This window comes from Puma concolor, chromosome E1 (genome assembly GCF_028749965.1).
Source record: "Puma concolor isolate L17-30 chromosome E1, mPumCon1.1.hap2, whole genome shotgun sequence".
NCBI lineage: Eukaryota > Metazoa > Chordata > Mammalia > Carnivora > Felidae > Puma > Puma concolor.
In genome coordinates this window covers 56,312,347-56,340,305 of record NC_141680.1, presented here as the reverse complement: position 1 = coordinate 56,340,305, position 27,959 = coordinate 56,312,347, and the positions used below count along the sequence as shown (strand labels likewise).

General features: G+C 55.9%; 1 protein-coding gene across 2 annotated transcripts in view; it reads left to right on the top strand.

The window, feature by feature from the left end:
* Nucleotides 1-27,959, top strand: part of SDK2 (sidekick cell adhesion molecule 2) — a 265,473-nt gene that overhangs the window by 200,636 nt on the left and 36,878 nt on the right. Inside the window, exons 17-34 of one of the 2 annotated variants that reach the window (XM_086687932.1) lie at nt 911-1,092; nt 1,643-1,758; nt 10,070-10,265; nt 10,470-10,568; nt 10,978-11,169; nt 12,708-12,829; nt 13,465-13,574; nt 13,699-13,849; nt 16,381-16,618; nt 17,346-17,461; nt 18,118-18,307; nt 19,559-19,657; nt 21,061-21,255; nt 22,227-22,428; nt 23,321-23,424; nt 23,885-23,955; nt 25,441-25,576; nt 26,969-27,025. In XM_086687932.1, coding sequence (XP_086544058.1) covers nt 911-1,092; nt 1,643-1,758; nt 10,070-10,265; nt 10,470-10,568; nt 10,978-11,169; nt 12,708-12,829; nt 13,465-13,574; nt 13,699-13,849; nt 16,381-16,618; nt 17,346-17,461; nt 18,118-18,307; nt 19,559-19,657; nt 21,061-21,255; nt 22,227-22,428; nt 23,321-23,424; nt 23,885-23,955; nt 25,441-25,576; nt 26,969-27,025 — 2,576 coding nt within the window. The remainder of the gene's footprint in view (nt 1-910; nt 1,093-1,642; nt 1,759-10,069; nt 10,266-10,469; nt 10,569-10,977; nt 11,170-12,707; nt 12,830-13,464; nt 13,575-13,698; nt 13,850-16,380; nt 16,619-17,345; nt 17,462-18,117; nt 18,308-19,558; nt 19,658-21,060; nt 21,256-22,226; nt 22,429-23,320; nt 23,425-23,884; nt 23,956-25,440; nt 25,577-26,968; nt 27,026-27,959) is intronic. The other variant, XM_086687933.1, reaches the window with a different exon arrangement.

Sequence of the window (27,959 nt, the reverse complement as noted above, 5' to 3'; positions counted from 1 at the left end):
CTGGCTGCAAAAGGCATGTCCCTTTTCCTATAGGCTTACGCTCTCTGGAAGAAGTTATTGTTGAGTTTGCTCCCTTATCGGTTCATTTTGTTGTGAACTTTTGGTGACCCCAAATCAGCAGTGGTTCTCAGAGGGCGGTCCTGAGGCCGGCAGCAGCATCGATTCGAATGCAACTTCTCAAGTCCCACACCTGACCTACCGAATGGGAAACTCGGGGGTGGGCCCAGCAAACCTGTGTTTTAACAAGCCTTCCAGGGGGTTCTGATGCGGGATAAGCCTCTGAGAACCACCGCTATGGGGTGTCGTAACACATCAAAATAATTTGAGGCCTCTGATTTTCCAAAAATGGGTAGAGGCTATCCAGCCTCCAAAATTTCGCCTGAACAGACCCCACTTCTTTATTACCGTGTGTTCTTCTTCCAGTGGAAGGTCGAAATTGGCAAAGTAGGTAGCCTCAGATGTTTTCCCTTCACCTAAGTGAATGACCGTCAAAAGGGGAGCCACTGTTCTGGAGGGTATAAGAAAATGAGCCCAACCTTTGGTTGGACTTGGCCCTCCATCAATGAGCCCTCCAAGGTGAGGCCAGTGTGGTCTCCCCAGAACTCTTATTGTCCGTGGTCATGTAGCCATCTCCCCAGTGTCCTCCCCCATCGGAAAGAACAGACACATCCACTAGGCCTGTGCTATCCAGGGAGATGGCCGTTGGTCACCTGTGGTTTTGACTATAAAGGAAATAAATGTACAGGTTCCCAGTGCCAACCACGTTTCAAGTGCCCAACAGCTGTATATGCTCATGGCTGCCATATTGGACAGCGTGGGTATGGAACGCTCACTCTGTCACACCCGGTTTCCTGGGCACGCGCCAAGCAGGCTGACTCCAAGCCACCGCATCCTGCCTTCCGCCCCTCAGGTACTGCCTGGCCGGGCTGCCTGTCGGGTATCAGTTCAAGAACATCACGGATGCCGATGTCAACAACCTGCTGTTGGAGGACCTCATCATCTGGACCAACTACGAGATCGAGGTGGCCGCCTACAACAGTGCCGGGCTGGGTGTCTACAGCAGCAAAGTCACCGAGTGGACACTGCAGGGAGGTGGGTGGGGACTGTGACCACGGAGGACTGGTGCTTCTCTCTCTCCCAGGCTCGCACCTGTCGGTCCGGTACCTGTCCCGTCCTGCCTCAGCCGTGTCACCTGTTGTATCCAGTCCCGAGCTATTGCCCGCTGCCCCTGGCGACCCCGCAGGGTGGGAGGGTCCTGAGGGAAAGAGGAGTTGGGGGGAGCACGAGCACGGCAGAAGCTTCCGGGTTACAGGGACCTTCTACGCAGTCCACCACAGGATCACGAGACTGCTCACGCGGAGTATCGTACATAAAAACCTCCCCGAGTATTTTCACAGCCCTCGCTTCTGTTTCTTGGTAGCCTGTGAAATGGGTCAGGCGAGTTTTATTAAACCCACACTAATCTAGAGAAAGAGGATGTCTTAAGTCCACAGAGCAAGGGGGGAGAAGGGGTGGGGCGAAGCGGAGTCTGCAGACCCCATCCCTGTGTTTGCTCTACTTAACCGGGCAAGACTGACCGTGCTCTCCTGCACCGCCCCCCCCCCCCCCCCCCGCCGCCGCCCGCACCTCTGCTCTCCTCCAGTCCCCACCGTCCCTCCTGGCAACGTGCACGCAGAAGCCACCAACTCCACGACCATCCGCTTCACCTGGAATGCCCCCAGCCCCCAATTCATCAACGGCATCAACCAGGGCTACAAGGTATGTGAAGCCTCTCCTGGCCCCAAGAGGAGGCCCGGGGATTCTCTGAGGGAGGCTACGGGCTGAGGAGGAGGGGAAAAGGGGAGGGATCCCCCCGTACTTTCGAAATCATTGGTTCAAGCCAAACAAAGGACGCGTGGTCAAGGCCAAGGGCTCACGGGCTCTCTTCAAGGCCACTTCCAGGCTGGGGGGTGGGGGGGTCTGGACACTGCCCAGTCTGTGACCCAGTGCCTGGGAGTTTTCTCGGTGAGACTAGGGTATAAACGAAACCAGATTCGTTTCGGGCTCAGAAACACCTGGGCATAGCCATGGCCTCAGAAAAATCCAGAATCGACTTCTTCCCGCCAAGCTGTGGCTCTAACAGGCATCCTGCTGGGACACACGTCCTTGGCATAATGTACCTGACCCCACAGGGAGTATGGTTAAGGGCACAGGACTAGGACCCTGACAGATGTGGTTAAGATCCTGGCTCTGGCTGTGCCCCTTGCTGGCTCCCTGGACAAGTCCTGTAAGCTGTCTGAGCTTCCCTCCTTCGATGAATGTTTACTGAGCCCTCCTATCCGCACTGTTCTAGCTGCTGGAAACCCAAAATAAACTCCCATTTCCTCATTTGTGAGGGAGGATGATAATGACATCCGTCCCTTGGGGTGGAGTGAGGATTAAATGAGATAATACTTGTAATTCGTTGAGCACAGTGACAAACACATTAACAAGCGCTCAGAAAATGATAGTGGCCGTGGTGGAAATGTGTTCGCCTGATCAGGCTGCCCTAACCAAGTGCTGCAAAAATGGATTTCCTTCCAGTTCCAGAAGCTGCACGTTTTAGATCAAGGTGTCGATGGGGCTGAGTCCCTCCGAGGCCTCAGTCCGTGGCGTGCAGGTGCCACCTTCTCCCTGTGTCCACACGTGGTCTTTCCTGTGTCCAGATTTCCTCTTCCTAGCAGGACGCCGGCCTTGCTGGACTACAAACCACCTTAATGGTCTCATTTGAACTTTCTTGCCTCTTTAAAGATGCTCTGTCCATCCTCAGGTCTTGGGGGTTAGGACATCCACGTGTGAATTTGGGGGGGAGGGGAGACACGGTTCAGCCCGTGGCAACTAATAACAGCAGCTGTTGTAGTTGCTATCATTGTAACTGTGCTAAAAATCAGGACTTTTCGGGGCTCCTGGGTGGCTCGGTAGGTTAAGGATCCGACTTCGGCTCAGGTCATGATCTCGCGGTTCGTGGGTTCGAGCCCCGCGTCGGGCTCCCCGCTGACAGCTCAGAGCCTGGAGCCTGCCTCAGATTCTCTGTCTCCCTCTCTCTCTGCTCCTCCCCCATTCACACTCTGCCTCTCTCTCTCTCTCAAAAATAATGAAACATTTAAAATTCTTCGTAATAAATAAATAAGCATTAAAAAAAATTTTTTTTTTAATTTGGGATCTCAACGATCCCTTCCTGGAACCCAGACCTTGATCCCACACCTGGGTCTCTGCTCTCACCCCATGCCAACCCCCACTAAGAAAACTGGATTGCACAGTATGCGGTCCACACCATGGTTTACGGCTGTGCCCCCCCCCCCGCGCCCCCCCCCCCCACAGCAGGTGGGAGGATGGGGTGGGCTCCCTCCAGATGCGGGAGGGGAGGCAGTGCATGTCAGGGGTGGGCCACCAGGGGGCAGGCCGTGAAGGGGAGACACTGCAGGCTCCGGCTTGGAGCCCAGAGACCTGGTGACCTCCTGGTGACCGCACTCCCTCTGTTGCACGTTTGCGCGAGTGGAACAGCCAAGACGATCCCTAGGACTGGCAGCCTGGGCTGTTACTACTGCAGGCTGGGGATGGCTGGGCAGAAAGGGGACCGAGATTAAACCGCAAAGAGACATTTCTGTTGGGGTTGCAAACAAAGGAGGGATGGTCCAGAGCTGGGGGCTCCCCCTGCCACAGCCCTCTTGCTCCCAGGAAGGCAGGGCGCCAGGGCCGGGCAGGGCCGTCCTGGGGCAGGGAGCTGCAGCTGAACGTTCGCAGTGCGGGCTGCCTGGCTGGCTGGAAGGCTTCTAATTGGGACTCTGGGGGGAGGCAGCGGAGGGAAAGGGGAGGCTCGCACTGTGCCGACGAGCTGAGCTGGGAACAATTAGCTTCTTGCTGCCAATTCTGAGTTTTCTTACACAAATTGGGGGCGGGGAGGATAGGGCTGGGCTGCTTCTTTTTTTTGAAAGGTTTTTAAAATGATTTATTTATTTTTTTGTTTTGAGAAAGAGAGAGAGCATAAGCACAGAGAGGGGCGGGGGGGGGGTGGCGACAGAGGATCTGAAGCGGGCTCTGTGTTGACGGGCTGTCAGCAGCAAGCCCGACGTGGGGCTCGAACTCATGACCTGCGAGATCATGACCTGAGCCTAAGTCAGACGTTCGACCGACTGAGCCACCCCTGGTGCCCCTGGGCTGCAGATTTCTAAGGCAGGTGCAAGTGGCTGGGAGAGTTCAGGCAATTCAGGCCCAGACAGAGTGGGAAGAGGCCACAGAGGCTCAGATTCAAACTCCGGAGCCTATGCCTTTTCTTGTATTAAAAAGAAAATGTGTCATATGCGTTCATGGTAAAATGGTAACTATAACTTGATTTTTTTTTTTTCTAAGTACAAATGGATATAAGCAGGCATTTTGTTTCTTCTTTGGCCTTCGGTATCACAGGTAGGAAAACAGCAGTGCCTGTCCCTTCCCTTGTGTACCTCCAACGAGAATGGACTCCCCCCACCCTCGCCTTTTAATTGTCAAAATTTTTCCAACATCTACAATAGTAGAGGGAAAGCCGTAATGACTTTAGAAGACCACAGTGTATCCTGATGTCAGCAATTACTGGCTCGTGATCAAACGCGTTCCTTCTATTCCCCAACCCTCTGCCTCTCCCCTGGAATATTTTTAAAATTTTTTTTTCAACTTTTATTTATTTTTGGGACAGAGAGAGGCAGAGCATGAACGGGGGAGGGGCAGAGAGAGAGGGAGACACAGAATCGGAAACAGGCTCCAGGCTCCGAGCCATCAGCCCAGAGCCCGACGCGGGGCTCGAACTCACGGACCGCGAGATCGTGACCTGGCTGAAGTCGGACGCTTAACCGACTGCGCCACCCAGGCGCCCCTCCCCTGGAATATTTTTAAGCGGATCCCAGGCCACTGTATCCTTTCCTCCCTAAATATTTCTGCAGAGAAATAGCACAAAGCCTCTGTTCAAAACACAACCACAGTAACCACACTGTCATCATTGTGCCTAAAAATATCAAGCCCCCTTGCTATCGTCAGATACTTGGTCAGCGTTCACATTTCCCTGATCACCACATCATTTCTTTTACTAGTTGGTTTATTTGCTTCAGGGTCCAGATGAGGTCCACACGACCGCAATTGTTCTGGTTTTTTTAGGTCTCAGCTGATCTATAGATTCTGTCTCTCCTTTCTCTCTTTCTCTTGTAATTTATTTAGTAAAGAAACTTAATCATTTGCCCTATCGAATTTTCCACAGCCTGGATTTTGCTGATTGCCTCTCTGTGGGGTCATTTAACACATTCCTCTGAACACTATATTTGCAGTAAATTGGAACTTAGAACTAGAGGCTTGATCAGATTCAAGGTTTGATGATTTGTTTTGTTTTTTCCAAATATTACCTCCTAGATGGTGTTGTGCATTTACATCAGAAGGCATAAAGTCTGGCTGTCTCTCTTACTATTGTGTGGTGACCATTGATCACCCTGTGTGATCTATTATTATTTCAGTAGGGTTGCAAAGTGGGGACAGTCAAATATCATAATTTCTCCTTGATTTATCAGCTGAAACCCTTTCCAGTAAAAAGAAGTTTCCCCTTACCAACTTTTTGGTTACCCGAAGGTTCAGTTCATCTAGGGAAAGCATGGTAAAAGTTTAGTCCTCTCCCATCACTTAACCAATTTTCAGGAAAATGAATGTGATTCCTTAGCATTTTCTAAAGTGACAGATGAGTCACTTTAGAAAGGGGGGGGGCATGGGATGGGAGGGGGGCATCTTTTTGTCTCGTTTTTGGCATATTACTATGTACTTAAGGATTTTTAACACATCTGGTATGTTTCAACCCACTGCCATTATTATTTGTGATGATGCCACATTGACCCATCGTTGGCCTCTTTGGTTGGGGAGTTCTTTTGACAGGGCCCCGACAGTCCGATAGCTTCCTTGCAGTCTGACAGGATGGTCCAAGCTGTCCCCAATTCCTGCACTGTCCCTGGGATCGGCCACATCTTCAGAGAACCTTGTCCTTTCCAGGAGGAAATGATAGTTAGATACCAAAATCTGGGCATCAGGGGTGCTCCTTTTTCTAGCACTGGATGCCATTTTCAGGCTCCGTTAATGGACAGCTTGGAAATAATGCTTCTTCTTCCCCCCCTCCTCCCCCCTCCCTCTCCTTCTTCTTCTTCCTCTTCTTCTTACCCCCCTGTTCCTCCTTCTCCTGATGAAACACATACTGATACTTCTAACTCAATTTCAGGGCTATAAGATCTTTAGTAATGTTATTGGCCTTTGTCTCTCTTTGCTCCACACTGAAAATCCAGTACCTACAACACCAGCATAAGTACCTGTCTACTTTACCCCAGAAACACCCACAACACTTTCAGAACAGTAACACCACCGCAGTGACTACCGAAATAGTGTCCAAAATAGTGTCCAATTATTTGCAGTGCTTTCCCTTCCTAGGGTATATCCCGCTAGGGATGTACTTCACATGGCTGTGCTACAAAATCTCTGGAAATAGTTTCTCTCTGTGTAATTTTGCTACAGCTCAATACATCATTAGCTTCGTTTGTTTCATTTCGGTTTTGATTTTTAGGGATTGATTTTTTAATTTAATTTCGTTCTGTAACTATGGAACATATTTACATGGTTCCGGCGTTAAATCTACAAAGTAAATTCAGAGAAAGTCAGCCTGAATTCTGGTCCTTTCCTTCCCCATAGGTTTGATTTCTTTTTGCTTGCTTGTTTCGGTTTTTCTTTTCATTTCTTTTTTTTTTTTTTTTTAAGTTTATTTATTTATTTTGAGAGAGAGTGAGTGGGGGATAGGCAGAGAGACAGGGAGACAGAGAATCCCAAGCAGGCTCTGCTCGGCGCAGAGCCTGACATGGGGCTCGATCCCACGACTGTGAGATCATGACCTGAGCTGATACCAAGAGTCGGATGCTTAACTGACTGAGCCACCCAGGAGCCCCTCGTTTCTTTAACATAAACAAATGCATACATATATAAATGTGTATCCTCTCCTTCCTAGATAAATGGCAGCGTTCTCTACACACTTTTTTCCATCCTGCTTCTTTATTTACAGTATATCCTGGGGATCACTTCACAGGAGTATAGAGATTCCTGGTTCCCTTTTTGACATCTGTATTGGACTCCATCAAGTGGCTTTCCCATAGTTTTGTCAACCAGCTCCTCAGGGATGACATTTGGATTGTTTCCGGTCTTTTACTATAATAAACATTTCTGCAGTGAAATAGCTCTGTGCCTATATATCTTTTCATATATTTCACGTTTAACTTTGGAATAGATTCATAGAAAGGAGGTTGCTGGATCAAAGGATAAGCGTACATATAATTTTGCCCCTCTTGCCAAATCCTTCCATTATTTTTTTTTAATTTTTGAATTTAATTTCTTAAACAGGAAGTATATTTACGTGATTCAAAAGTAAAAAGATAGATGTGTAGCAGAAATCCTGCATCCAGTTCCAGCTCTTCATACGCCTGCTTCTGTCCCACCCCTGAAACTCTCCCCACTCCTGGCAAACACTGTTGTTAATTTCCTACGAACCCTTCCAGAACGTTCTGTGCAAACCCATGCACATGCAGAGAGAGAGAGAGAGAGAAGGAAAGACAAAAGGAGAGGGAAAGAGAATCTCTCTACTTTTTTGCTAGCTCCAGTAAGCTAGCAGGCCATGTAATAGCATCCTGCTCTCGGAGCCCCGTAGCACACGGACTCACTTCATCCCTCCTCCTGCCAGCCGGCAAGGCAGCTATCACTGCTCCCTGTAATAGCCTGAGGCTCGGAGAGGTTGCGTGACTTTCCCAGGGTCACACAGTAAGTGACAGCGCTGGGTTCTGCTTTTCTTCCTCCCTGCTTTGGATGCACACTCTGCTCCCCACACGTAAACACACGCCTCCGACACCAGCACCCTTCAATGACAGGGCTTCCACTCTCCAAGGGGGCGCTGCCTGTCCCAGGAACCTAGATCGGGTGCTTTTCCCCCAGCACGCAGGCTCCCGTACCCCCCACCCATGCTGAGGACAGCCCGGTCTGTCGGACTCTGAGCCCAACGGCCTGATAGAGTAAATCAACACCGACCCTGGCTAACGAGAGCAGACACGCAGACACCCCGACGCTCACCTAACGGCTGTGTGGACCTTTGAGAGACAGGCCTCCATCCTGGGTCTAGGGGTGGGAGGCCCACAAATCTGAAGCCAGCCCCTGGCCGGTCCATGTGCACCGACCAGGCCCAACCTTCGTGGTCCTCGGTTCCCTTTCTGCAACAGCACAGGGCTGTGATTCCCATCCAGTCCTTGCTGCGATGATGCAATGGGACTGGTGGGGGATGGGCTCACCCCAAGGCCAGATGCAGAGTAGGAACTCCTAGCAGAGCTCCACCCGGGGCTGCCCAGAGCCCACCTCCTTTCAGGGAATAGGACGTGCAGAAGGCAGCTGTTGTCCTGCTGGCCTGAGGGAGAAGGCTCCTGACCCCCAGCCTCCTCCTCTTCAGACGCAGCTAAACGACTGGCGACTCGCATCGCAGAGTAAATATTCTGAAGCAGCCTTGGTCCTGCCGCCATCTTGGGCTTCGGGCCTGGAACCATAAGATGGTGAAATCGCTCAGAAAACCACCCAGCCGTCACCCTGGGCGCTTCTGGGTCATTTTTGAAGACGGTTCCCAGTGATACTGTTTTAAGGCACCTATAAAGAGATTCTTTGTCCTTTCTTCCGGAAATAACGGTCGTGACTATAATTGGCCTGAACCCAATAAAATAATATTTACCCAGATTTTGCACTTGCCGTGGAACACACCACACAATTAATTCTAATGGCGTAATTAATTCAAATTTACATTAATTAAATTAAATTAAAACATTAAACTTGTTTCTTAATCTACTCCAAAGAAGTTCGGCAATTTAATTGCTATGAAACAAGATAACCACAATAAGGAGGATATTTAACATACTTATTAAATGCCACTTAGTATTTCTGATTAGTATTTTTAGGGTCTAATTAGTGTCTAATTAACTTGCTATAGGCTATCTTTTCACAATACCAATTAAATTTCAAAACATCCTTTATAAACACGCGGCCACAGAAAGAAGATGAAGCATTGTTATAGGGGCCAGTTAATCAGGAGACATCAGTGTGGTATTGTTTTATATCTATAAATACCGGTGCTTATTAAAACTCATCAAGTATTGCTTTTCACCATTAATTGCTAGTTAATCAACTTCAAATACACGAGGAACTCTCTGAGACCAGCTGTCATTGCTGGAGACAGATGAAGGGCCCAGGAACCAGGCGTGTGAGGGGACAGTTCAAGAGGCAAGAAGAGAAGGAAAGGGAGGCAGGAGGCACGTCCATTCCAGGCGGGGTGTGCAGAGGGAGGGCAGACAGGAAGCCAGGCTGAACCTCCAGACGGGGTTTTCTCGCTGAAGCTCCACCTCCAGGTCGTGGAGTCCCTCCAGTCCCCCCGACTGAGGCACCTCCAGTCCCTCCGACTGAAATCCCAACTTGGAACTAGAGGAAAGGGGTAGCTGAGGAGGCAGCTCTGGGTGGCGGGGGGACCCCAAGGGAGACCCTGCCCGGCCCAGAGGGAGAAAGCCATAGGAGCCTCGGTATTGGAATCAGAGCCCTTGAGCTCCCCACTGGCTGTGTGGTATAGTGGGAGTCACTGAGCCTCTCTGAGCTCATCCGTAACACACAGGGCGGGCTCCACGCTCAGAGGGACCCCCCTTCACCTTGCATTTCTTAAAACTTGTTCAACGAGGGGACCCTCCCTTTTCACTTTGCACTGAACCTGCAAGTGCTGTAGCTGATCTGGTAAAGACCTCCCTCGTGAGAGACCGCTCGTGGAGAGCAAGTTCGCTCAGTGAAAGAACAGTGCCCCAAAGCAAACTCCCAGAGGGACAGATGCTCGTGGCCTGTGGGTGGCTGCATGGCCACCCCTTCCCTGGGAGGAGGGACCCTAGGGAGCTGGGCTCCTAGACTCTCTCTGTCCATTGGCCCAGACTGTGGGAGAGTGCTCGGCCTCTTCTGGAACGTTCTTGCTGCCCTGCCTGAATTGCCGGCCTCTCCCCAGCTGATTGCCTGGGAGCCTGAGCAGGAAGAAGAGGTTACCATGGTGACTGCCCGGCCCAACTTTCAAGACAGCATCCACGTGGGCTTCGTGTCTGGACTGAAGAAGTTCACCGAGTACTTCACCTCTGTGCTGTGTTTCACCACTCCCGGAGATGGGCCTCGGAGCACCCCGCAGCTGGTGCGCACCCATGAGGACGGTAGGCACCGCCCAACCCCTGCGGTCCCTGCCCCCTACCACTCCCCTACCCAAGAGCCAGGCTGAGCGCTCCAGGCACAGGGGGATCCCGCCCTTGTTTCCCATCCTGGGGTGCCCCTGGAGCACCACTGGCCGTCTTGAAGACAGTGGCCTCTCTCTGGATCTGATTGGCATTGGGTGGGGTGGGGGTCCTTTTGGGGTACAGTGCCTGGACCTGTGGGACACCTGAGCTTCAGTGAAATCCTAGACACCTCGCTGAAGGTCAGCTGGCAAGAGCCAGGAGAGAAGAATGGCATCCTCACAGGTAGGCATCTCGGTGTTACTGAACCAGGGGGTGAGACAGGGCCATTTAATCCATCCCCCCGCCTTTGACCAGTGCTCGTCCAAAACCTCCCAGCAGACCACTCTTTCTTAGAAAGTACTCAGAGGAGGCTCTCAGCCCATCAGCGCCCAGGTCAACCCAGCTCACCTGCCACAGGCCTCAAGCGGCCGCCATGATAACTCACCCCCTCCCACAGTCCCCACCCAGTAGAGGCATTCCGCAGAGGTTACACCTGGGGCCCCAAGCACGATGTCCCCAGCTCCCTCGGCCCCATTGCTATCAACGCATGTCTAACTGCCAGACTAGTGAAAAAGGGAGAAGCAGAGGAAGAGGGCCAACGCCAGCTTTGGGTCACAGCCAAACTCATGCTAGCACTCGGGGCTCTCCCCAGGGTACCGGATCTCCTGGGAGGAATATAACCGAACCAACACCCGAGTGACCCACTATCTACCCAACGTGACCCTGGAGTACCGCGTCACGGGCCTCACTGCGCTCACCACCTACACCATCGAGGTGGCCGCCATGACTGCCAAGGGCCAGGGCCAAGTGTCTGCGTCAACCATCTCTTCCGGGGTGCCTCCAGGTGGGTGCCCCCTCTCAGGGGCTCCTGGCCTCTTGGGGTTCTCCTAACCAAGAGGCTTCCCTTTTTCTCAGGAAAACTGGCTTTCTTCCCACAGAGCTCTCCCTGCCTTGGGTCCACGGCCCCTTGGCTTTCCCCCCCAGAGCGGGCTTACTTCTCATGGCTCCAGGTCTCTGGATGGAGGCTCTGTGGGCTCACTGCTTCCTTCCACAGCTCTCAGGAAGGATAGTCCCCCAGAGGACCCCATCCCTGTCTCATCCGCCCCCCCCCCCACACCAGGGGGGCAGTGTGGAATCAAGCCATGGTATCTCTGATTCAGGGGAAGAAGTCTCACTGTCCCCCAGAAAGTCCAAATGGGATTCCAACCAGTGGAAGTGTTGGTTGGGAAAGGGGTAGAATCAGATGGGAATAATTTTTAAGGTTTTTTTTTAATTTATTTATTTTTGAGAGAGAGAGGGAAGGGCAGAGAGAGAGGGAGACACAGAATCGGAAGCAGGCTCCAGGTCCCAAGCTGTCAGCACAGAGCCCGACATGGGGCTCGAACTCACAAACCATGAGATCATGACCTGAGCCGAAGTCGGCCGCTGAACCGACTGAGCCCCCCAGGCGCCCCTAGGTGGGAATAATCTTAAACAGCTTGTAAAGAACAAGCTGAGATCTGCTCTCAGCCCTGCCCCTGCCAACCTGTCTGCGACCTTGGGCAAGTCAAGTGGCCCCTCTGTGCCTCAGTTTCCCCATCTGTATCTATGGGAGGTGGACTCGAGATCCACGTGGTCCTGGCTGGATCTGTAAGTTATGCTTATGACACGCGGTCAGAGTCCCTCAACCTGCCCCAAGAAATGGTTGGGGTAAACGAGCTGACTCGGTCAACCCCAACTGACAATAACCATAATCCTGAGAAATAGTTATGCCTGGAGCTAAGTGCTGTATATACATCAATTCATTCAGTCCTCACAACGCCCCTGAGGCAGATGATATTATCATCATCATCGCCATTTGACTGAGGAGGATACTGTGGCACAGAAAGCTTAGGTGACTTCCCCAAAGACACCCAGCGTGGAAGCAGTGAAGTTGGATTCCGGAATCCGTACTCTTTCTGTTCGTCCTGAATCCCAAGGCTTCTGGTCAGAAAATAGGGGCTGCCTCCTGTGCCCACCCCTCCTTCTTGTCTTCTTCAGCCTCAGTTGGGTTTGGGAGGGCTGAAATGGGTTGTGTGTGGACGGAGAGGAGGATTCTTTCTGGAAGCCTTCGCATGCCCAGCTCCTGTTTCCTAGCCCGGTCAGCCTCCCCATGGCCCCGTGGCCCTGAGAGACCCTCCCAGCCCCCAACGCTGTGTCAGGCCCCTGGTCTGGACACAGAGCCTGCAATGCAGGAAGAAGGCTGTTGGAGAGCTGCAGCCTCAGCCCTGCTCTTCCTAGGAGGTTTCTAGAGAAAGGGTGGCACACGGCCCCTCCCCTGCCCTCCCACCCCCGCCCCTTCCTCCCGTTCCGTGTGGAAGGACCTTCTCCTCACCTGATCTCCTTGCCTTCCCTGTTTTCCAGAACTCCCAGGGGCCCCCACCAACCTGGGCATTTCCAACATCGGCCCCCGCTCCGTGACCTTGCAGTTCAGGCCAGGCTATGATGGCAAAACCTCCATCTCCCGCTGGCTGGTAGAGGCCCAGGTAAAACCTGCCGTGGGGGAACCTGCAGCCCGGGCAGCCGGCTCCCTGGCCTTGGGCCCGCCCGTGCTCTTGAGTGCCACTCATACGCGTATTTACATCAGGTGAATCTCCATATGCCACTGTCAGACGGCCCAACACACCAGAAGTGCCCACAGTCCCCCGTACCACCCCCATTTCCCCTGACCGCCATACACACACATAACCGTAAGTGGTTGAGTCTCCGCTCTGGCTGCCCCCGGGCCGCAATTATAAGCTCCAGCACCTGCGCTGCACCCCCAGAAAATTCTGATTCTCAGTTAGCTGGGGTTTTAGGGTGCACAGCAGAATCACCTGGTGAGCTCGTTAAACACACAGATTCCTGGGTAACAGCCCAAGGGATTCTGATGGGCTGGGTCCAGGGCCAGGCTGTTGGCGTGGGGGGTTTCTAGTAAGCATTTCACCTTATTCTGATGCAAGACGGCTTGGGGGGGGGGGGGGTCACACCTGAAGTCATGTTTAAGGGCCTGGAAAGATGGTGACCCCGCTTGGCGCCCCTCCAGACCTTCTGCAGGCAGGGCTTGACCTCTTAGAAAGCGGGGCACCGAACATCCCAGCCCCACAGGCTGGGCAGGTCTAAGAGTGTCTTCCTTTTCCAGGTAGGCGTGGTTGGGGAGGGAGAAGAGTGGCTGCTGGTTCACCAGCTCACCAACGAGCCCGACGCCCGGTCCATGGAGGTGCCCGAGCTCAACCCCTTCACCTACTACAGGTACCAGGGCAGGACGCGGCATTGGGGGAGGGGAGCAGGGGCGGAAACTGCCCAGACCGGGACGGGCTTTGGCCCTGAGGTCCTGCTCTCATCATCTGGCTCACTCCCCACCCCCCCACCGCAGCTTCCGAATGCGCCAGGTGAACATCGTGGGCACTAGCCCACCCAGCCAGCCTTCTAGAAAGATCCAGACCCTCCAGGCACCCCCTGACATGGCGCCTGCCAACGTGACCCTGCGCACGGCCAGTGAGACCAGCCTGTGGCTCCGCTGGATGGTGAGGCTCCCCCAAGTGCAGTGGGGATGAGATGACTCCTTGGTCCTTGTCATCCTGCAAAAGTCATTGCCCCTAGGTCACATCAAAGGTGGGGCGGGGGGTGTCCACCAGAATACCCAGAGCCCCCTTCTCTTTTCTTTGCACCTAGTATCTGGTAAGGTGCCCAATCATCAGTCTTAGCCAAATGAACAAATCCCCTATGTGAGAAGGAGCTAGAAAACACTGCGTCACCAGGTGACAAGCATTTTACCTGTTTCCTTCCGTTTAATCCTCCCAGTAATCCTGTGAAAGACACATTACTATTGACATTCACAGCTAAGAAAACCGAGGCTCAGAGAGGTTAGGAACTCGCCGGGGCCACACAGCTCCCAAGTGGTGGGTCTGAGGATCAAATGTAAGTTGTCCCGTCTGCACTGAGTTCGAGAGTGAAGGGTTGCTTCTGAGGTCGAGGGGCAGGTGAGGGAGACCATCCCCACAGGTCAGGGTTACCTGTGAAGGGTCATTACCCCAGGTGACCCTACTCAAGGTAATAATCCGAACATGCTGAGGGCTTTCTCTCCTGCCGGGCACTGTTCTGAGTGCTTTACTCAAAGTCAAACCCAGAGCCCTCTCCACGGGCTTGTGACAGCAGAGTGATCCTGGCCCCTACTTTACAGATGAGGAAACTGAGGCAGAGAGAAGTCAAATAACTGACCCAAGTACCCTCCCACACACACGTCCTCCCACATCCTGTAGTTAAGAGCAGGGCTCAGATTCCCAACCCGGGGAGCCTGGCCCCCAGAATCCACAGCCCTCACCACTGAACACACGGCCGTCCCATCTTCCGGAGATCGGGAGAGGACATTTCTCCCCGATGCCTTTCCTCCAGGACAGCATTTTTCCGACCGCTGCCCCCACAGAGCAGCAAACCAGGAGGTTCTAGGACCATACAAGAATTCTGAGACCAGCAAACGTGGGGAACAGCACCCACACGGCCCGGCTCCTCTCCTTAGGGAGCACTGGGAAGAACCTGCCTGACCCCACATCACCAGCCAGCCTGGCCACATAACTCTGTCTTATTTCCACGTGAGACCTCTTACCACTTGCGCAAAGCACAGCTTTGCAAACCCCCATGCTGTGGGATTTACTAGAAAGCCGTTACTCCCTTTCGCTTAGGTGGACGCCAGATAAAAGGAACTCATGGCACCATCAGTCCTGGACCAACATTAGTTATTAATTATGATTCCCCTCCCAGGGAGCCGGCGCCGAACAGAGCGATCTTTCCATCCAGTTCAGTGGCCCCGCGTGCCACGGGCAGGCCCCCCCCAAGCATGTGCAGCCCCTATTACTGTTTGCCCACCCCCTCCCTTCCTGGGCCCCCCTCCGGCCTGGCTCCCTGCCTCCCTCCTGCAGCTCTTCTTAAGGTTTCCAAACACTAAAAGACTATAGAGTCTGATGCCCAGGGGGTCTGGAGGAGGAATGAAAAGGCAATTGCTGTACCGTGCGGGGCCCCAGGCACCTCCAGACTCTCTTAATGGTGCACGGCCCGTTACCTTTCCCTGGCAGGTAAGGAAGCGTGAGCTCTAGGCCCATCGATTGCTGTCTTAATGGTCTCTGGTCGGCTTCCCTAAGTGTCTGTAGGGGCAGGGCCTGGCAAGAGGCAGTGAGAATGTAGGGAGTGAGGCAGACGCCGAGGAACGGGAGGCAGTGGGTCAGAATGTGGGCAGCCTGTGGACCGTGGGCTCTTCGGAGCCCCTGGGGAAGCAGAATGGCAGGGAGGTGAGGGCCTGAGGGCACCCGGGCCCCAGCTCTGCCACCTCCAGAGAGAATCTGAAGGCCGAGTCCGCAGACCACAGTGCACCCCCTCCAACCTGCACACACCTCCCCAGCTTCTCAACACCGCCCAAGTTCCTCCAAATGACCTTGAGCCAGCAGCCACAGCCCCACAGCCTAGGAAAGGAATCCGTCTTTTCTCTTGGCTGAAACTGAAACCAGAAGGAGGAGACTGAAAATGCAGCAGGAGAAACTGAAGTTTGCCGATGGAAGGACTTGACAGAAACTGGTGTCCCATCCACGCTCGAGATGCTGTCCCCCCACGCTGGCTTCTCCAAGGGCGGGCATGAGCTGAGACCAGGCATGTTATAGGCAATTAAAGAAGTGCATGTTGGCAGCCTAAGCGAGGGAGTTAAGTGATAAAGACAGCCAAGGCCAGAGGTGCTGTGCTCATCAGCGTGTTGGACAGGCAGCCTGTGTGGGTCTGCTCTCCATCCGACTCCCTTGGCGGGGTAGCAAGTTTCCCATGCGCGCAAGAATGGCTGCTGGTGCATCCTTAGAGCTTGGAGCAGAGAGACAGGGAGATGGGGGGAGCCGCCAGAAACACAGACTCACACAATCCAAGCCGCACCCAGCGAGAGCGCCTCCCATGGGCACCGACAGGTTGGACGGTGGGCACGATAATCCCGCAGGGCTCCCCAAAAGAGGGTAAACAAGCCAGAGAGTGCCACCCCGGGTGGACCCGGCCTCAGCAGCTCTGCCGCCCTGCCTTCCCGCAGCCTCTCCCAGAGATGGAATACAACGGGAACCCCGAGTCGGTAGGCTACAAGATCAAGTACAGCCGGGCAGACGGCCACGGCAAGACGCTGAGCCACGTGGTCCAGGACCGCGTGGAGCGCGAGTACACCATCGAAGACCTGGAGGAGTGGACAGAGTACCGCGTGCAGGTCCAGGCCTTCAACGCCATCGGGAGCGGGCCCTGGAGCCAGACGGTGATGGGCAGGACCCGGGAGTCAGGTACCAGCCACACCCCTGTTCCCAGCAGCCTGCAGCAGAGATACCCCCACCTTTGTCTCTCTGCCCTCCGGGCCTTCCAAGGGCACAAAGGCTGAGCTGTTGTTCAGAATAGGCCCAGGCTCACTTTCCTGTCTGTGCTCCGTGTCCTGGCAGAACACTCTCTGTTGTTGCCGTGTCCCCCAGCATCTTCTCACTGCCCCCAAAATCAGGGGAATCCCCACCTCTGTGGGTGAGCCAGGCAGTCTGCACCTGCAAAGTGCCCATCTCTCCGCCCTCATCTTTAACCCTGACACCCGGTAGTGCCTGCAAGAACCTGAGATGGGGAGGTCGGATTAGCTCACAGAACATTCCAGAAACAGACAAGGGGTCACCCACAGATTATGAACCCCCAGCCTTCAGGCAGCCCTCATTCATCCACATGTGGTTCGCCCCTTGGGGCGGGGGGCGGGGGGGCGATTTTTGACACCTTTTAAAGGACATCCCTCCCCATCCGGTCCCTCCTCACGCTTCACTGCTACACAGGCTGGAAGTGGGGTCTCATCCTCACGCTGGCCTGAGCTAACGTTGGGGAGACTAATGGGAAACCAGAAGCAACATCCGTGATGTTCCAGAACCAACAGGGATCACTGCAGGATAATTGGCTACTCGGGCGCTGCCTGCCACACTTCCTTCCCGTGTAGGGCCGACTGTGTCGTGAGCTCCTGTCTGGTCCCTTTCTCTCCCTCAGTCCCATCCTCTGGTCCCACCAATGTGTCTGCACTGGCCACCACCTCCAGCAGCATGCTGGTGCGCTGGAATGAGATCCCCGAGGCCGACCGCAATGGGCTCGTGCTAGGTTACAAGGTGAGTCCTGGATCCCAGGACGCCCCGTCCAGGGTGCCCTGTCCTCATGACCCCTGGGGCCCAGGTCTCCGCCTTCTGCAGTGGATACACGGGGGATCCCGGAGGCTGTGCTCCGGTCAGCATGGCAACCAAGGACTCCTCCCTCAGGACTGGGAGGCTTCCAGGGAGGCCCAGGTCCTTGGGGAAGCTCCCTCCCTCCCTCCCCCAGAGTCCCCGAGGGGCCACGCTGGCTGCCCCAGGCACACTCAGCCCCTTGGGCCCAGTTCCCATTATCTTCTATAACTGCTCCCAAAGCTGCAGACTTCAGTTCAGCCCTGGCCCACAAGTTGGGAGACGTGGCTTGACGTTCCCACTCTGCCACTGCTGGCTATGTGGCCCGGAGCCCAGTCACGCCCCTCTCTGGGCCTGTTTTCCAACCTGAATGTTCTCTAAAGACTCTTCCACCTCCGTGGCCGAGTGCATCTCTGTGTCCTCCGCTCTCCCAGAGCCCAGGCTTCACCGTATCCCGTGACCCTCCTGGGCCGAGCCATTCCAAGGAACCCAAGGCCCCCAGCCCTACGCCCACCTGCCTCGCTCCTGGGGATGAGGCCTGGGGAAGGTGCTGGTGGGCAGGACCCAGGTGCAAGGCCCTCAGCCCCTGCCCTGTGCTCTGGCAGGTGATGTATAAGGAGAAGGACTCGGACTCCCAGCCCCGCTTCTGGCTGGTGGAAGGGAACTCGTCGCGCAGCGCCCAGCTCACAGGGCTGGGCAAATACGTGCTGTACGAGGTCCAGGTGCTGGCCTTCACACGCATCGGGGACGGCAGCCCCAGCCACCCTCCCATCCTGGAGCGGACGCTGGATGACGGTGAGTCTCAATCCCTGCAAGCCCGGAGAGGCTGGGGGCTCCCCTTCCTCCTGCCTGCCCAGCCCCACCCCTCGGGGAGTCACACGTGGCCCCAAAAGGAACCATGGCTTCTCCTGTGGGAGGCGGGTCACTGAGGGCCACCAACCTCACCGCGAGGGGGTGCTAATTCCAGACTGTGCATCCCTGAGGAAGAAGTGATGCGAGGACAGTTTGGATCTGATTCAGTCTCTTGAGCAGAATAGAGACTTTGCCCCCGTTTTGATTAGTGTTTGACCTGGGGCGGGTTCACTTTGAGTACAGATCTGTGCAAGGGATAGGCTTGATTTCCTGGGCACAAGCCTCCTGGTCCTGTTTGCAAAAGACCGATGCCACCGCGGCTCCAGGCATTGGTCCCTGCAGTAGAACTTTCCGTCAAAGGCTGACCTACGGGTCCTTCACTCCCTCCCCTCTCCCCCACACAGACTCTCACCGCCCACCGCAAATATTGCTGGGGTCCAGACAAGAGTCCAAAAGGAAGCCCCAACACCATATGTCCACACAGTCCAAAGTTATAAATCAACCTAATGGTCTGTTAAATTCAGTGTGTCCTATCCTCCTGGCTTGACCTGGAAGGCCAAGTTCAAGTTTAGAAATCTGAGACTTTCTGGAATTCTCTGTGGGAATGAGGCAGCGCGAGAAGAGTTGCCTGTCCGCGACCATCCTCCCCCTGCCCTGCCCCCTTCCCGTTCTCTCCCCTGCCGCGTGGCATTCAGTCTCCATTCACGAGCCCCGCACAGCTGCCCCCTGGCCACGTCTCAGTCCAGAGGTGCAAGTCTGGAGGGCGGACCTGGGGAACAGGCCTGTGTGGACCCCGGAAAAGGAGGGCTCAGGCTCAGGCTCAGGGTGGGCCCCACGGCCGCCTCCCCGTGGGTGGACGGAAGCCAGAGTGGCATCTTCTGAAGCACAGACCCAGGACCAGGCCCCCTGACCCTGTCTTGAGGGCAATCCTGTGTGTCCGTATATGTGCACATGTACCCGGACACAGCTAAAAAGGAAGCTGGAGCCTGGTCCCTTCCAGTTCTGCCAAATAAGGCCTGTTTTCAGGGTAGAAACCTCACCGGTAGCATCTTTGTGTCCCTTCACGGAACTCCGAGCCACATACTCCACAAAAGCTCATTGGGCTGAGTGTCCCCTTCCTCCGCGGCCCCGCCCACCTGTTCCACTGGAGCTGGACGGCTACACCGTCACCTGCTTCTCCTTTGTGCCCTGCAGTCCCTGGACCGCCCATGGGCATCCTGTTCCCAGAGGTGAGGACCACATCCGTGCGGCTGATCTGGCAGCCCCCCGCTGCCCCCAATGGCATCATTCTTGGTAAGCCCATACCCTCTCCTGTGCCCCGGCTACAGGTCGAAGGAGGAGGCAGAAGGTGTAAAGGAGGCCAAAGGAAGAGTGGCCCAGGAAGTGTCCACGTCTCCTCAAGAAGGATTTTGAGTTTTATTTCTCCCATTAGAAATATTTTGGGGCGCCTGGGTGGCTCAGTCGGTTAAGCATCCAACTTTGGCTCCGGTCATGATCTCACAGTCCGTGAGTTCGAGCCCCACGTTGGGCTCTGTGCTGACAGCTCAGAGCCTGGAGCCTGCTTCAGATTCTGTGTCTCCCCCTCTCTCTCTCTGCTCCCCCCCATTCGTACTCCATCTCTCTCTCTCAAAAATAAATAAACGTTAAGGGGTGCCTGGGTGGCTCAGTTGGTTAAGCGTCTGACTAACCCTAAGTTCAGGTCATGATCTCATGGTTCGTGGGTTTGAGCCCCACGTCAGGCTGTGTGCTGACAGCTCAGAGCCTGGAGCGTGTTTCAGATTCTATGTTTCCCTCTCTCTCTGCCCGTCTCCTGTTCACACTCTGTCTCTCTGTCTCTGTCTCTCTCTTTCTCTCTCAAACATAGATAAAAACATTTAAAAATTTTTAATAAATAAACATTAAAAATTTTTGGAAAAAAAAAGAAATATCATTTGGCGGGCATGGTCAAGGTTCAGGTTCCTTAAATGCCATTCATTAGCTTTATGCCCCCAAATACCCCACGACGCCAGCCATCTGGTAAACCTCAGCTGCTATTTGTAAGTGTGGCCAGGTGAGGGAGCACTGGCCAGCTCAGCACAGCCATTTCCGACCTAAGGCCCAGAGGAGGGAGACTACAGATCTGTAGCACCATTTCGCAGTCAAGATTCCTTCCCTAACACACACGCGCAGCCCCTCGGCGGGGGAAGACTCACAGGGTTGAAGTCAGCAGCTGCGTGAACTCGAGCAGGCCGGATCCCTCCACAGCCTCAGCCCCTGCACCTGTAGAATGATGGATTGCACGACCCGGGCCGCTTCCTTGGCTCTCAGGCCTGGCGTCCCGCGGTGCCTGTCCCAGAGGAATGCTGCGTCTCAGAAGGCAGCGTGGAGACCAGGAAGGGCACGTGCCCGGAAAGCCATGAGCCTGAACTCCCCTCAGTCACTTCCTAGCAGGTGGTCTGGCCCTCTCCAAGCATCAGTTTCCTCGCCTGAAGCTGTTATGGGGGTCAGACTCTCCGTATAGAGTGTCCCCCACAGTCACACTCCCCAAGTGGGAGCTGAGGACACAAGAATGACCGAGAGGGCTTCACGCAGACGAACCACAGCCAAGGTAGCCCAGGTGCAGACATCGTGGTGGCAAGGAAGGAACAACCGCATCTCGGGGCACTGGGGACGGCTGCCCTGCTTCCCAACACAGCCCATGTCCTTTCTTCCTGCAGCTTACCAGGTGACACACCGGCTCAACGCCACCACGGCCAACACGGCCACAGTGGAGGTGCTCGCGCCCAGCGCCCGCCAGTACACGGCCACCGGCCTCAAGCCAGAGTCCGTCTACCTGTTCCGCATCACTGCCCAGACCCGCAAGGGCTGGGGGGAGGCCGCCGAGGCCTTGGTGGTGACCACTGAGAAGAGAGGTGACTGCCCACTGGGGCTAGGGCGGCCTGGGGGCAGCCAAGGGGGAGTCCCAGCCAACCCAGGCGTTCCCATCCTGTCCTGGCGGGCGGCTGGGGATCAGCTAGTTAAGAGCCACGTTGCCCTCACCTGGAGTGGAAAGTGGGCTCAAATCTCTGATGTCCGGGCTTCCAAGGCTCACGCTCTGCCTCAGCAGAGGGAGGGTTGGTGAGACCAGCTTCCTTCCCCTCTCCCCTCCCCGCAACAAAGATGGTGGTGTCCAGTTGGGGGGAGGAGGGGCTCATCGGCCTGCGGCCCTGAGCTGGTGCCTCGCCTGAGGTCGGGTTTCCCTGAAGCAGGCTGGGACCCAGATTCCTGTGAAAGTGGTTCATTAGACCGTGTCCCCAGGAAAAACCAGTAGGACAGTGGGTCTCAACAGGGGACTGCTTTGCCCCCCTGGGAACGTTGGCAATGTCTGGAGACACTGTCACACCTAACAGGGAGCTGTGACTGGCATCTACAGTCCATGGGACGGCTCCAGGCCCCAGAACCATCGGCCTCAAATGCCAGAGTGCTGAGGCTGAGGACTGCTGCAGGAGGTCCTGGGCAGTGAGAAGAAAGCCGAGCTGGGGCAGGGCCGACAGCAGAGCCCCACCCAGGCAGCTCGGTCCCATCAACCGGGGCCAGCGCAGGCCCCATCTCAGCTCTGGGCGGGCGGGGAGCACAGGAGCTGGGTGTTCGTACCTCCTCGCTTACCAGGCTGCCCTCAGGGGATGTGAATTCCCAGGCACCCAGGCCTCTCGCGGCCTGAGGACAGGTCATGGGCCAGGAGCCAGGGTGCCGGCTGTTGGGACCTGTGTGCATATGGAGAGGGGTAGAGCAGTGGCCATCAGGCCTGAGCCCAGAGCACCTCCTTCCCTTCCCTGGGAGAGCTCACCCCCCCTACCCCCTCCTGCTGACTCACCTGCTCCTACCCTCCTCCGCCGACTCCCAGACCGCCCACAGCCCCCCAGTAAGCCGGTGGTACAGCAGGAGGACGTGAAGGCCCGCAGCGTGCTGCTGTCCTGGGAGCCGGGAAGCGACGGGCTGTCCCCTGTGCGCTATTACACTGTCCAGACCCGCGAGCTGCCCAGTGGCAGGTGGGCGTTGCACTCAGCCTCCGTGAGCCACAACGCCTCTGCTTTCGTGGTGGACAGGTGAGGCCCGGGTCCTCCAGCGTCTCTGCTCCAGCCCTTCCCACCCAGACAGCACCGGGGTGGTTCCTGGGGGGTGGGGGGGGGGGCAGGGGGGGAGGGGGTCCTGAGCACGCCTGGAGCCTGCCCACCCCATGATGTCTCCCACAGCCTGCACCTCCCAGGATTCCGCCTCCAGCTCCATCCTAACCTCCCTCCCTGCTCTCTGGAGCCCTGTTAGGGCTGCCTCTTAATTATCTATTTCTGGAGCCTGGAAGCCCCCTTAGCCAGGCGCTTGCCAGCCTTCATTACCGACTCCTACCCGCCAGACCGCATTTCCCTCTCCGTCTGTAATAGGGGAGTGGAGCTTGCTCCGAACTTCCGGCTTCAGTTTAATTCCCAGCGGGTCGTATTTTTTATATTCCGGTTGACGTGACCAAGAGTTTTGAGCAAGACTTTCCTCCTCACTCCCCGCCCCCAGTAGATCAAAAAGGAAGACGTTTGCCTGGAAGAGGAACGGGGCTTATTGAGATGAAGCGCTGATTAACTCTTGAGACCCCTGACCCTTCCTAAATTTACTAAATTCTAGAAAGAGATGGCATTTCTCATGGGAGGAGTTTGCTGGGAGGGTTATCAGTGCTCTCATGGCGGCTTGATGCCTATGAGGTAGGCGATGTGAGGACAGAGCTCCCCAGGGACCTATGACTTAGAAGCGGGGCTGCCGGTAAGACCACACCCAGGCTGGGATCGGAACCCCTGGGCCCTGCTCATCTGCTGTAGCAGACCTTCTCTTGGAGCCTCGACGTTCCCGTCTGTGTAACGGATCAGCACCCTCTGGCCCCCTTTCCCCATTCAGGGATGGTGGGGTGAGGCATTAGGGGATACCTCTGTTCACTGAACCTGATTGCCCCCATAGACTCAAGCCCTTCACATCCTACAAGTTCCGAGTGAAGGCGACCAATGACATTGGGGACAGCGAGTTCAGCGAGGAGTCGGAGCCGCTGACCACTCTGCAGGCCGGTCAGTGCCCCCCACTCGGATCTCTTTCTCTTGGCACACTGGCCCTTCCTGGGCACTGGTGTTCCCTTCCGAGGGGAGGGGCCTCCAAGATGGGAGGCCCTTTGTCTGGCTCCCTGGACAGAGTCCCAGGGAGGTTTGAGCCAGAGGGACCTTTGCCACGGGCTCAGGCACCCATGCCAACAGGCATCCTAACGTTTTCCTTCTCGGATGTCCCCGAGCTCATGGCCGACCCCGGAAACCCAGTGAAGGAGGGGGTTTGGGGGAGGCCTCAGTGACAGCCGTGTAAGGAGCCTGTGGCTCCAGGGACAAAGAGGAGGGGCCTCTGGGCTCTTGGGTTCAGACTGGGGTCAGGGCTCCAGCCCCTCTCCCTCCACACGCGCAGAAGAATCTGGTCCCTGTGGCCTCCCGGGGGACCTAAACCTCCAGCCCCCAGAGCTCACTTGTCTGTCTCTCTCCCCAGCCCCCGATGAGGCTCCCACCATTGTCTCGGTGACACCCCACACCACCACCTCCGTGCTGATCCGATGGCAGGTATGGCCCAGCAGACAGGGAGGGGCCAGAAGGGCAACGGTCCCCAGCAGGGCCGGGCCACCATACACAGGTGCACAGATGTGCCGCTCATGCCACCTCTCCAGATAATCGTCTCGGGTGGAGGCTCCTTCAATCCCCTTCTGCAGATGAGGACCCAGTTCTCAGGGAAGCGACACCAATGGCCCCCGGTCACACAGCTAGTCAGTGGCAGGGTCAGGTTTAGTGCCCTTAGGTCTGCCAGTCCTGGAATAGAAAAGTGCATGGGGCTTCAGGGTCCCCAGAGTCTCCGTGAAATGCGGTCACTGTCCGTGAAGGGATTCCCGATCGAGAAGCTAAACACAGGTATGCATGCCCAGCCTGAACGCGGACAGGACCACTCTCCTGTCGCAGTGAACAGGAACCCATTGTCCAGGTACATAGAACCCTCTTCCTCCACTCCTCCCCCAGTTTCCCGCTCTCTGGCGGGCACTGTTGTCCTGCCATGGCCGGAGGAAGACCACAGGATACAGCTTAGAGACCAGGCTGGTCGTATGTGCCCGCAGGACCCCCCGTGTGCTCCAGAGTCCAGGCTCTAGACTCGGCAGCTTACCCACAGAGGCCCCAAAGCAGCAAACCCCCGTCTCTGCTTTGGGGGATCAGACGGGGCAGGCCCCAACTTCTGTCCACCTGCAGTCCCCGCCATGGGAAGCCCCTTGAAGAAACAAGAAGGGGCCCCAACCGCTCCCCAGCCCGAGGCCTCCCTGGAAGAGGACGCTCCCTTAAGTGAAAAATGACCTTGTGCAGCTGGAAGCCAGGACAAGGCTGACAGAGATCCGGGCCTTCCTGGTGGAGGGGGCAGGGAGGTGCCAGCAGCAGCCAGGGAGGCAATTAAGGAGCTAATAAAAAGCTGAACCATTTCAGCAGGCTTTTAAAAAGAGGGATCATAAAAAGTAGCTTCCACCTTCTCCTGGAGCCTGTTCTCCAGCTCAGCTGTGGATGGGAGTGGAAAGCGAAGGAGAAAAATGATAAAAGGTGGAGCAGGGGCGCACGCGGGAGCTCTTACGCTTATTCACGTACAAGAACAGGGAGACGACTCCCAGGAAACGCTGGTCAGGTGGCACGTGGAGGGGCCACCCGGCTAGGCAGGCTGGTGCTATGTGAGGGTGACCCTAGGCAAGGAACAGTCTGTGAAAGAGCCCAACGATGCTGTGTGACCTTGGACGAGTTCCTTACCCTCTCTGAGCCTCGCCTTCCCGCTCCGAGAATGGGAATGGCTTGGCGACTCCAGTCCTTCCCTGCCAGTGTCACAGGCAGTATCGCAGAGATGAAAACCACCTCACTGCTTTGTAAATTAAAAATGCTCGGTGTCCTTGTGATCCTTTCCCTGGTGGAGACTCCGTCTCTGCTCTGTGGTCACAAGGGGCAGGATGGGGGGGGAGGGAGGGAGGAGCAGAGTGGAGTTCCTTGCCCCCACCCCCCCCCCATTCCGCACCCCCTTCCTTGCAGCCACCAGCAGAGGACAAGATCAACGGCATCCTGCTGGGCTTCCGGATCCGGTACCGGGAGCTGCTCTACGAGGGGCTGAGGGGCTTCACACTTCGGGGCATCAACAACCCAGGGGCCAAGTGGGCGGAACTTACCTGTGAGTGGCATCCACAGGGGTCAGGGGACACACGGGCGGGCACACTCCCCTCCCTGCTGAAGCTCGCAGCTTCCTGGACTCAACTGTGACCCAAACCCTGCCGCCCTCTCCTGTGTGTGCCTCTCCTCCCACCCCACCCTCGTCCCTTTCCTCACGGGGGATTTGTTAAGCACCTTCTGCATGCCCTCAGACCCTGGGGGCACACATCAGTGAACAAGATAGAGGTCCCTGCCCTCTCCGAGTTTGCAGAGCTGGTGCTCAAGAAACAGACTCGGCAATAAATGTCTTAGATGGTCGGCAAGACAGCCTGGGAGCACGTATTCCAGGGGAACCAGCGCTCACCCCAAGAAGCAGCAGTGTGGCCCCCTCTGTTTCCTCGGGGAGGTCACTCTTCTGTCCTGGGGTCCTCAGCATCCAGCCTGCCTCTGGCGGCGGGAAAGGAAAGGGCCAGGAGCCTGGTGTGAATCCCAGGGAGACTCACAAGCCTGGGAACTCTTGCCCTTTGGGTTAGGAAGGTGACTTTGGTGGCAGGAGGGCGATGGCTGGCCATGGAGGACCAGAAGCAGGGTTGCCGGTTAAAGGCTAATGTAATCACAGAGGGAAGGCAGGAGTCTGCGGCCGAGGCGGCCGGCTCGGGATGGCATTGAGGGCAAGGATGGGAGATAATGTGCCATGGGCAGCTCTGTGACCGGCTCACGGCGGGGCAGGGGAGCGGGCAGGAGAGAGACGAGTCTGGGGGGGGTGGGGGGTTGGGGGGGCGGGATTTGGGTCCCCAGGCAGGTGGGTGAGGAATGGAGCATGTAAGGTGTTCTCCCATTATTCTCTTAAACCTTTTGTGCCTTGTCTTCTAGCGAGTGTTAGCAGACAACAAAATGATCGAACGTGTAGCAAAGGAATATTATTAGAAAAACTCGGAAGTAGCTGATCCAACGGCTGGCGCTGTTTTCTTAACGTTTTTGCAGACATGTGCTTGTGGTTGTGATTTTTATATGCCTGAGGATGATACAGTCATATTTCCTGGTCGTAAAATGGTTTCTGGTTCATAGGAGGAAACTAACAACACCGCTCTCTCACGGTGGTTCTGCAGTCCCGCCTTAGACAAGGGAGCGAGTTGGGTTGGAGGGTCCCCCAGAGCTGCCCCGAGGGGTGCTGGGCTCCAAGGGGCTCGCGGTGTCCCGTGTCCCCTGGCCTCGTGCACACCCTCTCTCACACCTGTCTGGGGCCCCTAACCCACCGTCAGGAACCCAGAGACCCCTGGTCTCTGTGCACGTGTGCTGCCTGGCCCCCTCCCCATCCCGCCCCTCTAATCGGGCTCTCTGTGGAGCGGGCTGTGTGTACTAACCTCCTCTGTCTGCTGTCTCCTTCTGGCCCCCTCCGCCTCCCACCCCGTAGCCATGTACTCCATGCGGAACCTGAGCCGGCCCAGCCTCACACAGTACGAGCTGGACAGTAAGTCTCCCTGCATGGCGGCTCCAGAACGGGGCCCACGCCTCCCACAGGGACGGGGAGCGGGGCCTCTGGGGAGGACACCTGACCACCGGCTGAATGGTGTGCCCGCCTCAGGCTCCTTGAAGAATAGGAGCCCCCCCGAGCACGTGTGACTTTCCGGAAACACACAAAAGCTAGAGGGTTACCAGGGAGGTGTCCTCCATCGGGTGCAGAAGGACAGAGGGAATGGCTCTGGTCTTGTGTGCCGTGGGGGGACCAGCGGGGTGACAGGAGGTCCATGGGGGGAGCTCTCGGTCTGCTGCTTGGATGGTGGGTCACTACCACCCACCTTGGCCCGTGGACGGCACTTCCCTGCACAGCTCTGTGTTTCAGGCTGACCCCCACCTCCAGACCGAGCAGAGTCCCCACTTTCCCCCCGGGGGGACCTGGGAACGTTCCTTACTCTCCTTCTCAAAAATTTTTAATGTGCTTGTTTCAGCAGCACGTATAGTAAAAATTTTTTTAGCTTTTATTTATTTTTAAGAGAGAGAGAGAGAGAGCAGAGGCACATGAGCGAGGAAGGGGCAGAGAGAGAGGGGGGGTGCAGAGAATCCGAAGCAGGCTCCAGGCTCTGAGCCGTCAGCACAGAGTCTGACGCAAGGCTTAAACTCAACGAATGGTGAGCTGAAGTCGGACGTTCAACCCACCGAGCTAACCCCTCTCGCTCTCCTTCTGAAGTGCACGGTTCTCCCATCAAAGGCCCAGAGCTTGGGCAGGGGAGCCCCGTGCTCCATGTGAGGCAAAGCGTGAGACTATGTTGTCCTTACCCTTCCTTCATCAGCCAATGGCTTCATGGCCAGTTAACTTAGGGTGACCCCCCCACACCCACATTCCAGGCAAGAGGCAGAACTCCCCCCCACACCACCACCGACCCGAAGCAGGGGGCCCAGGGACA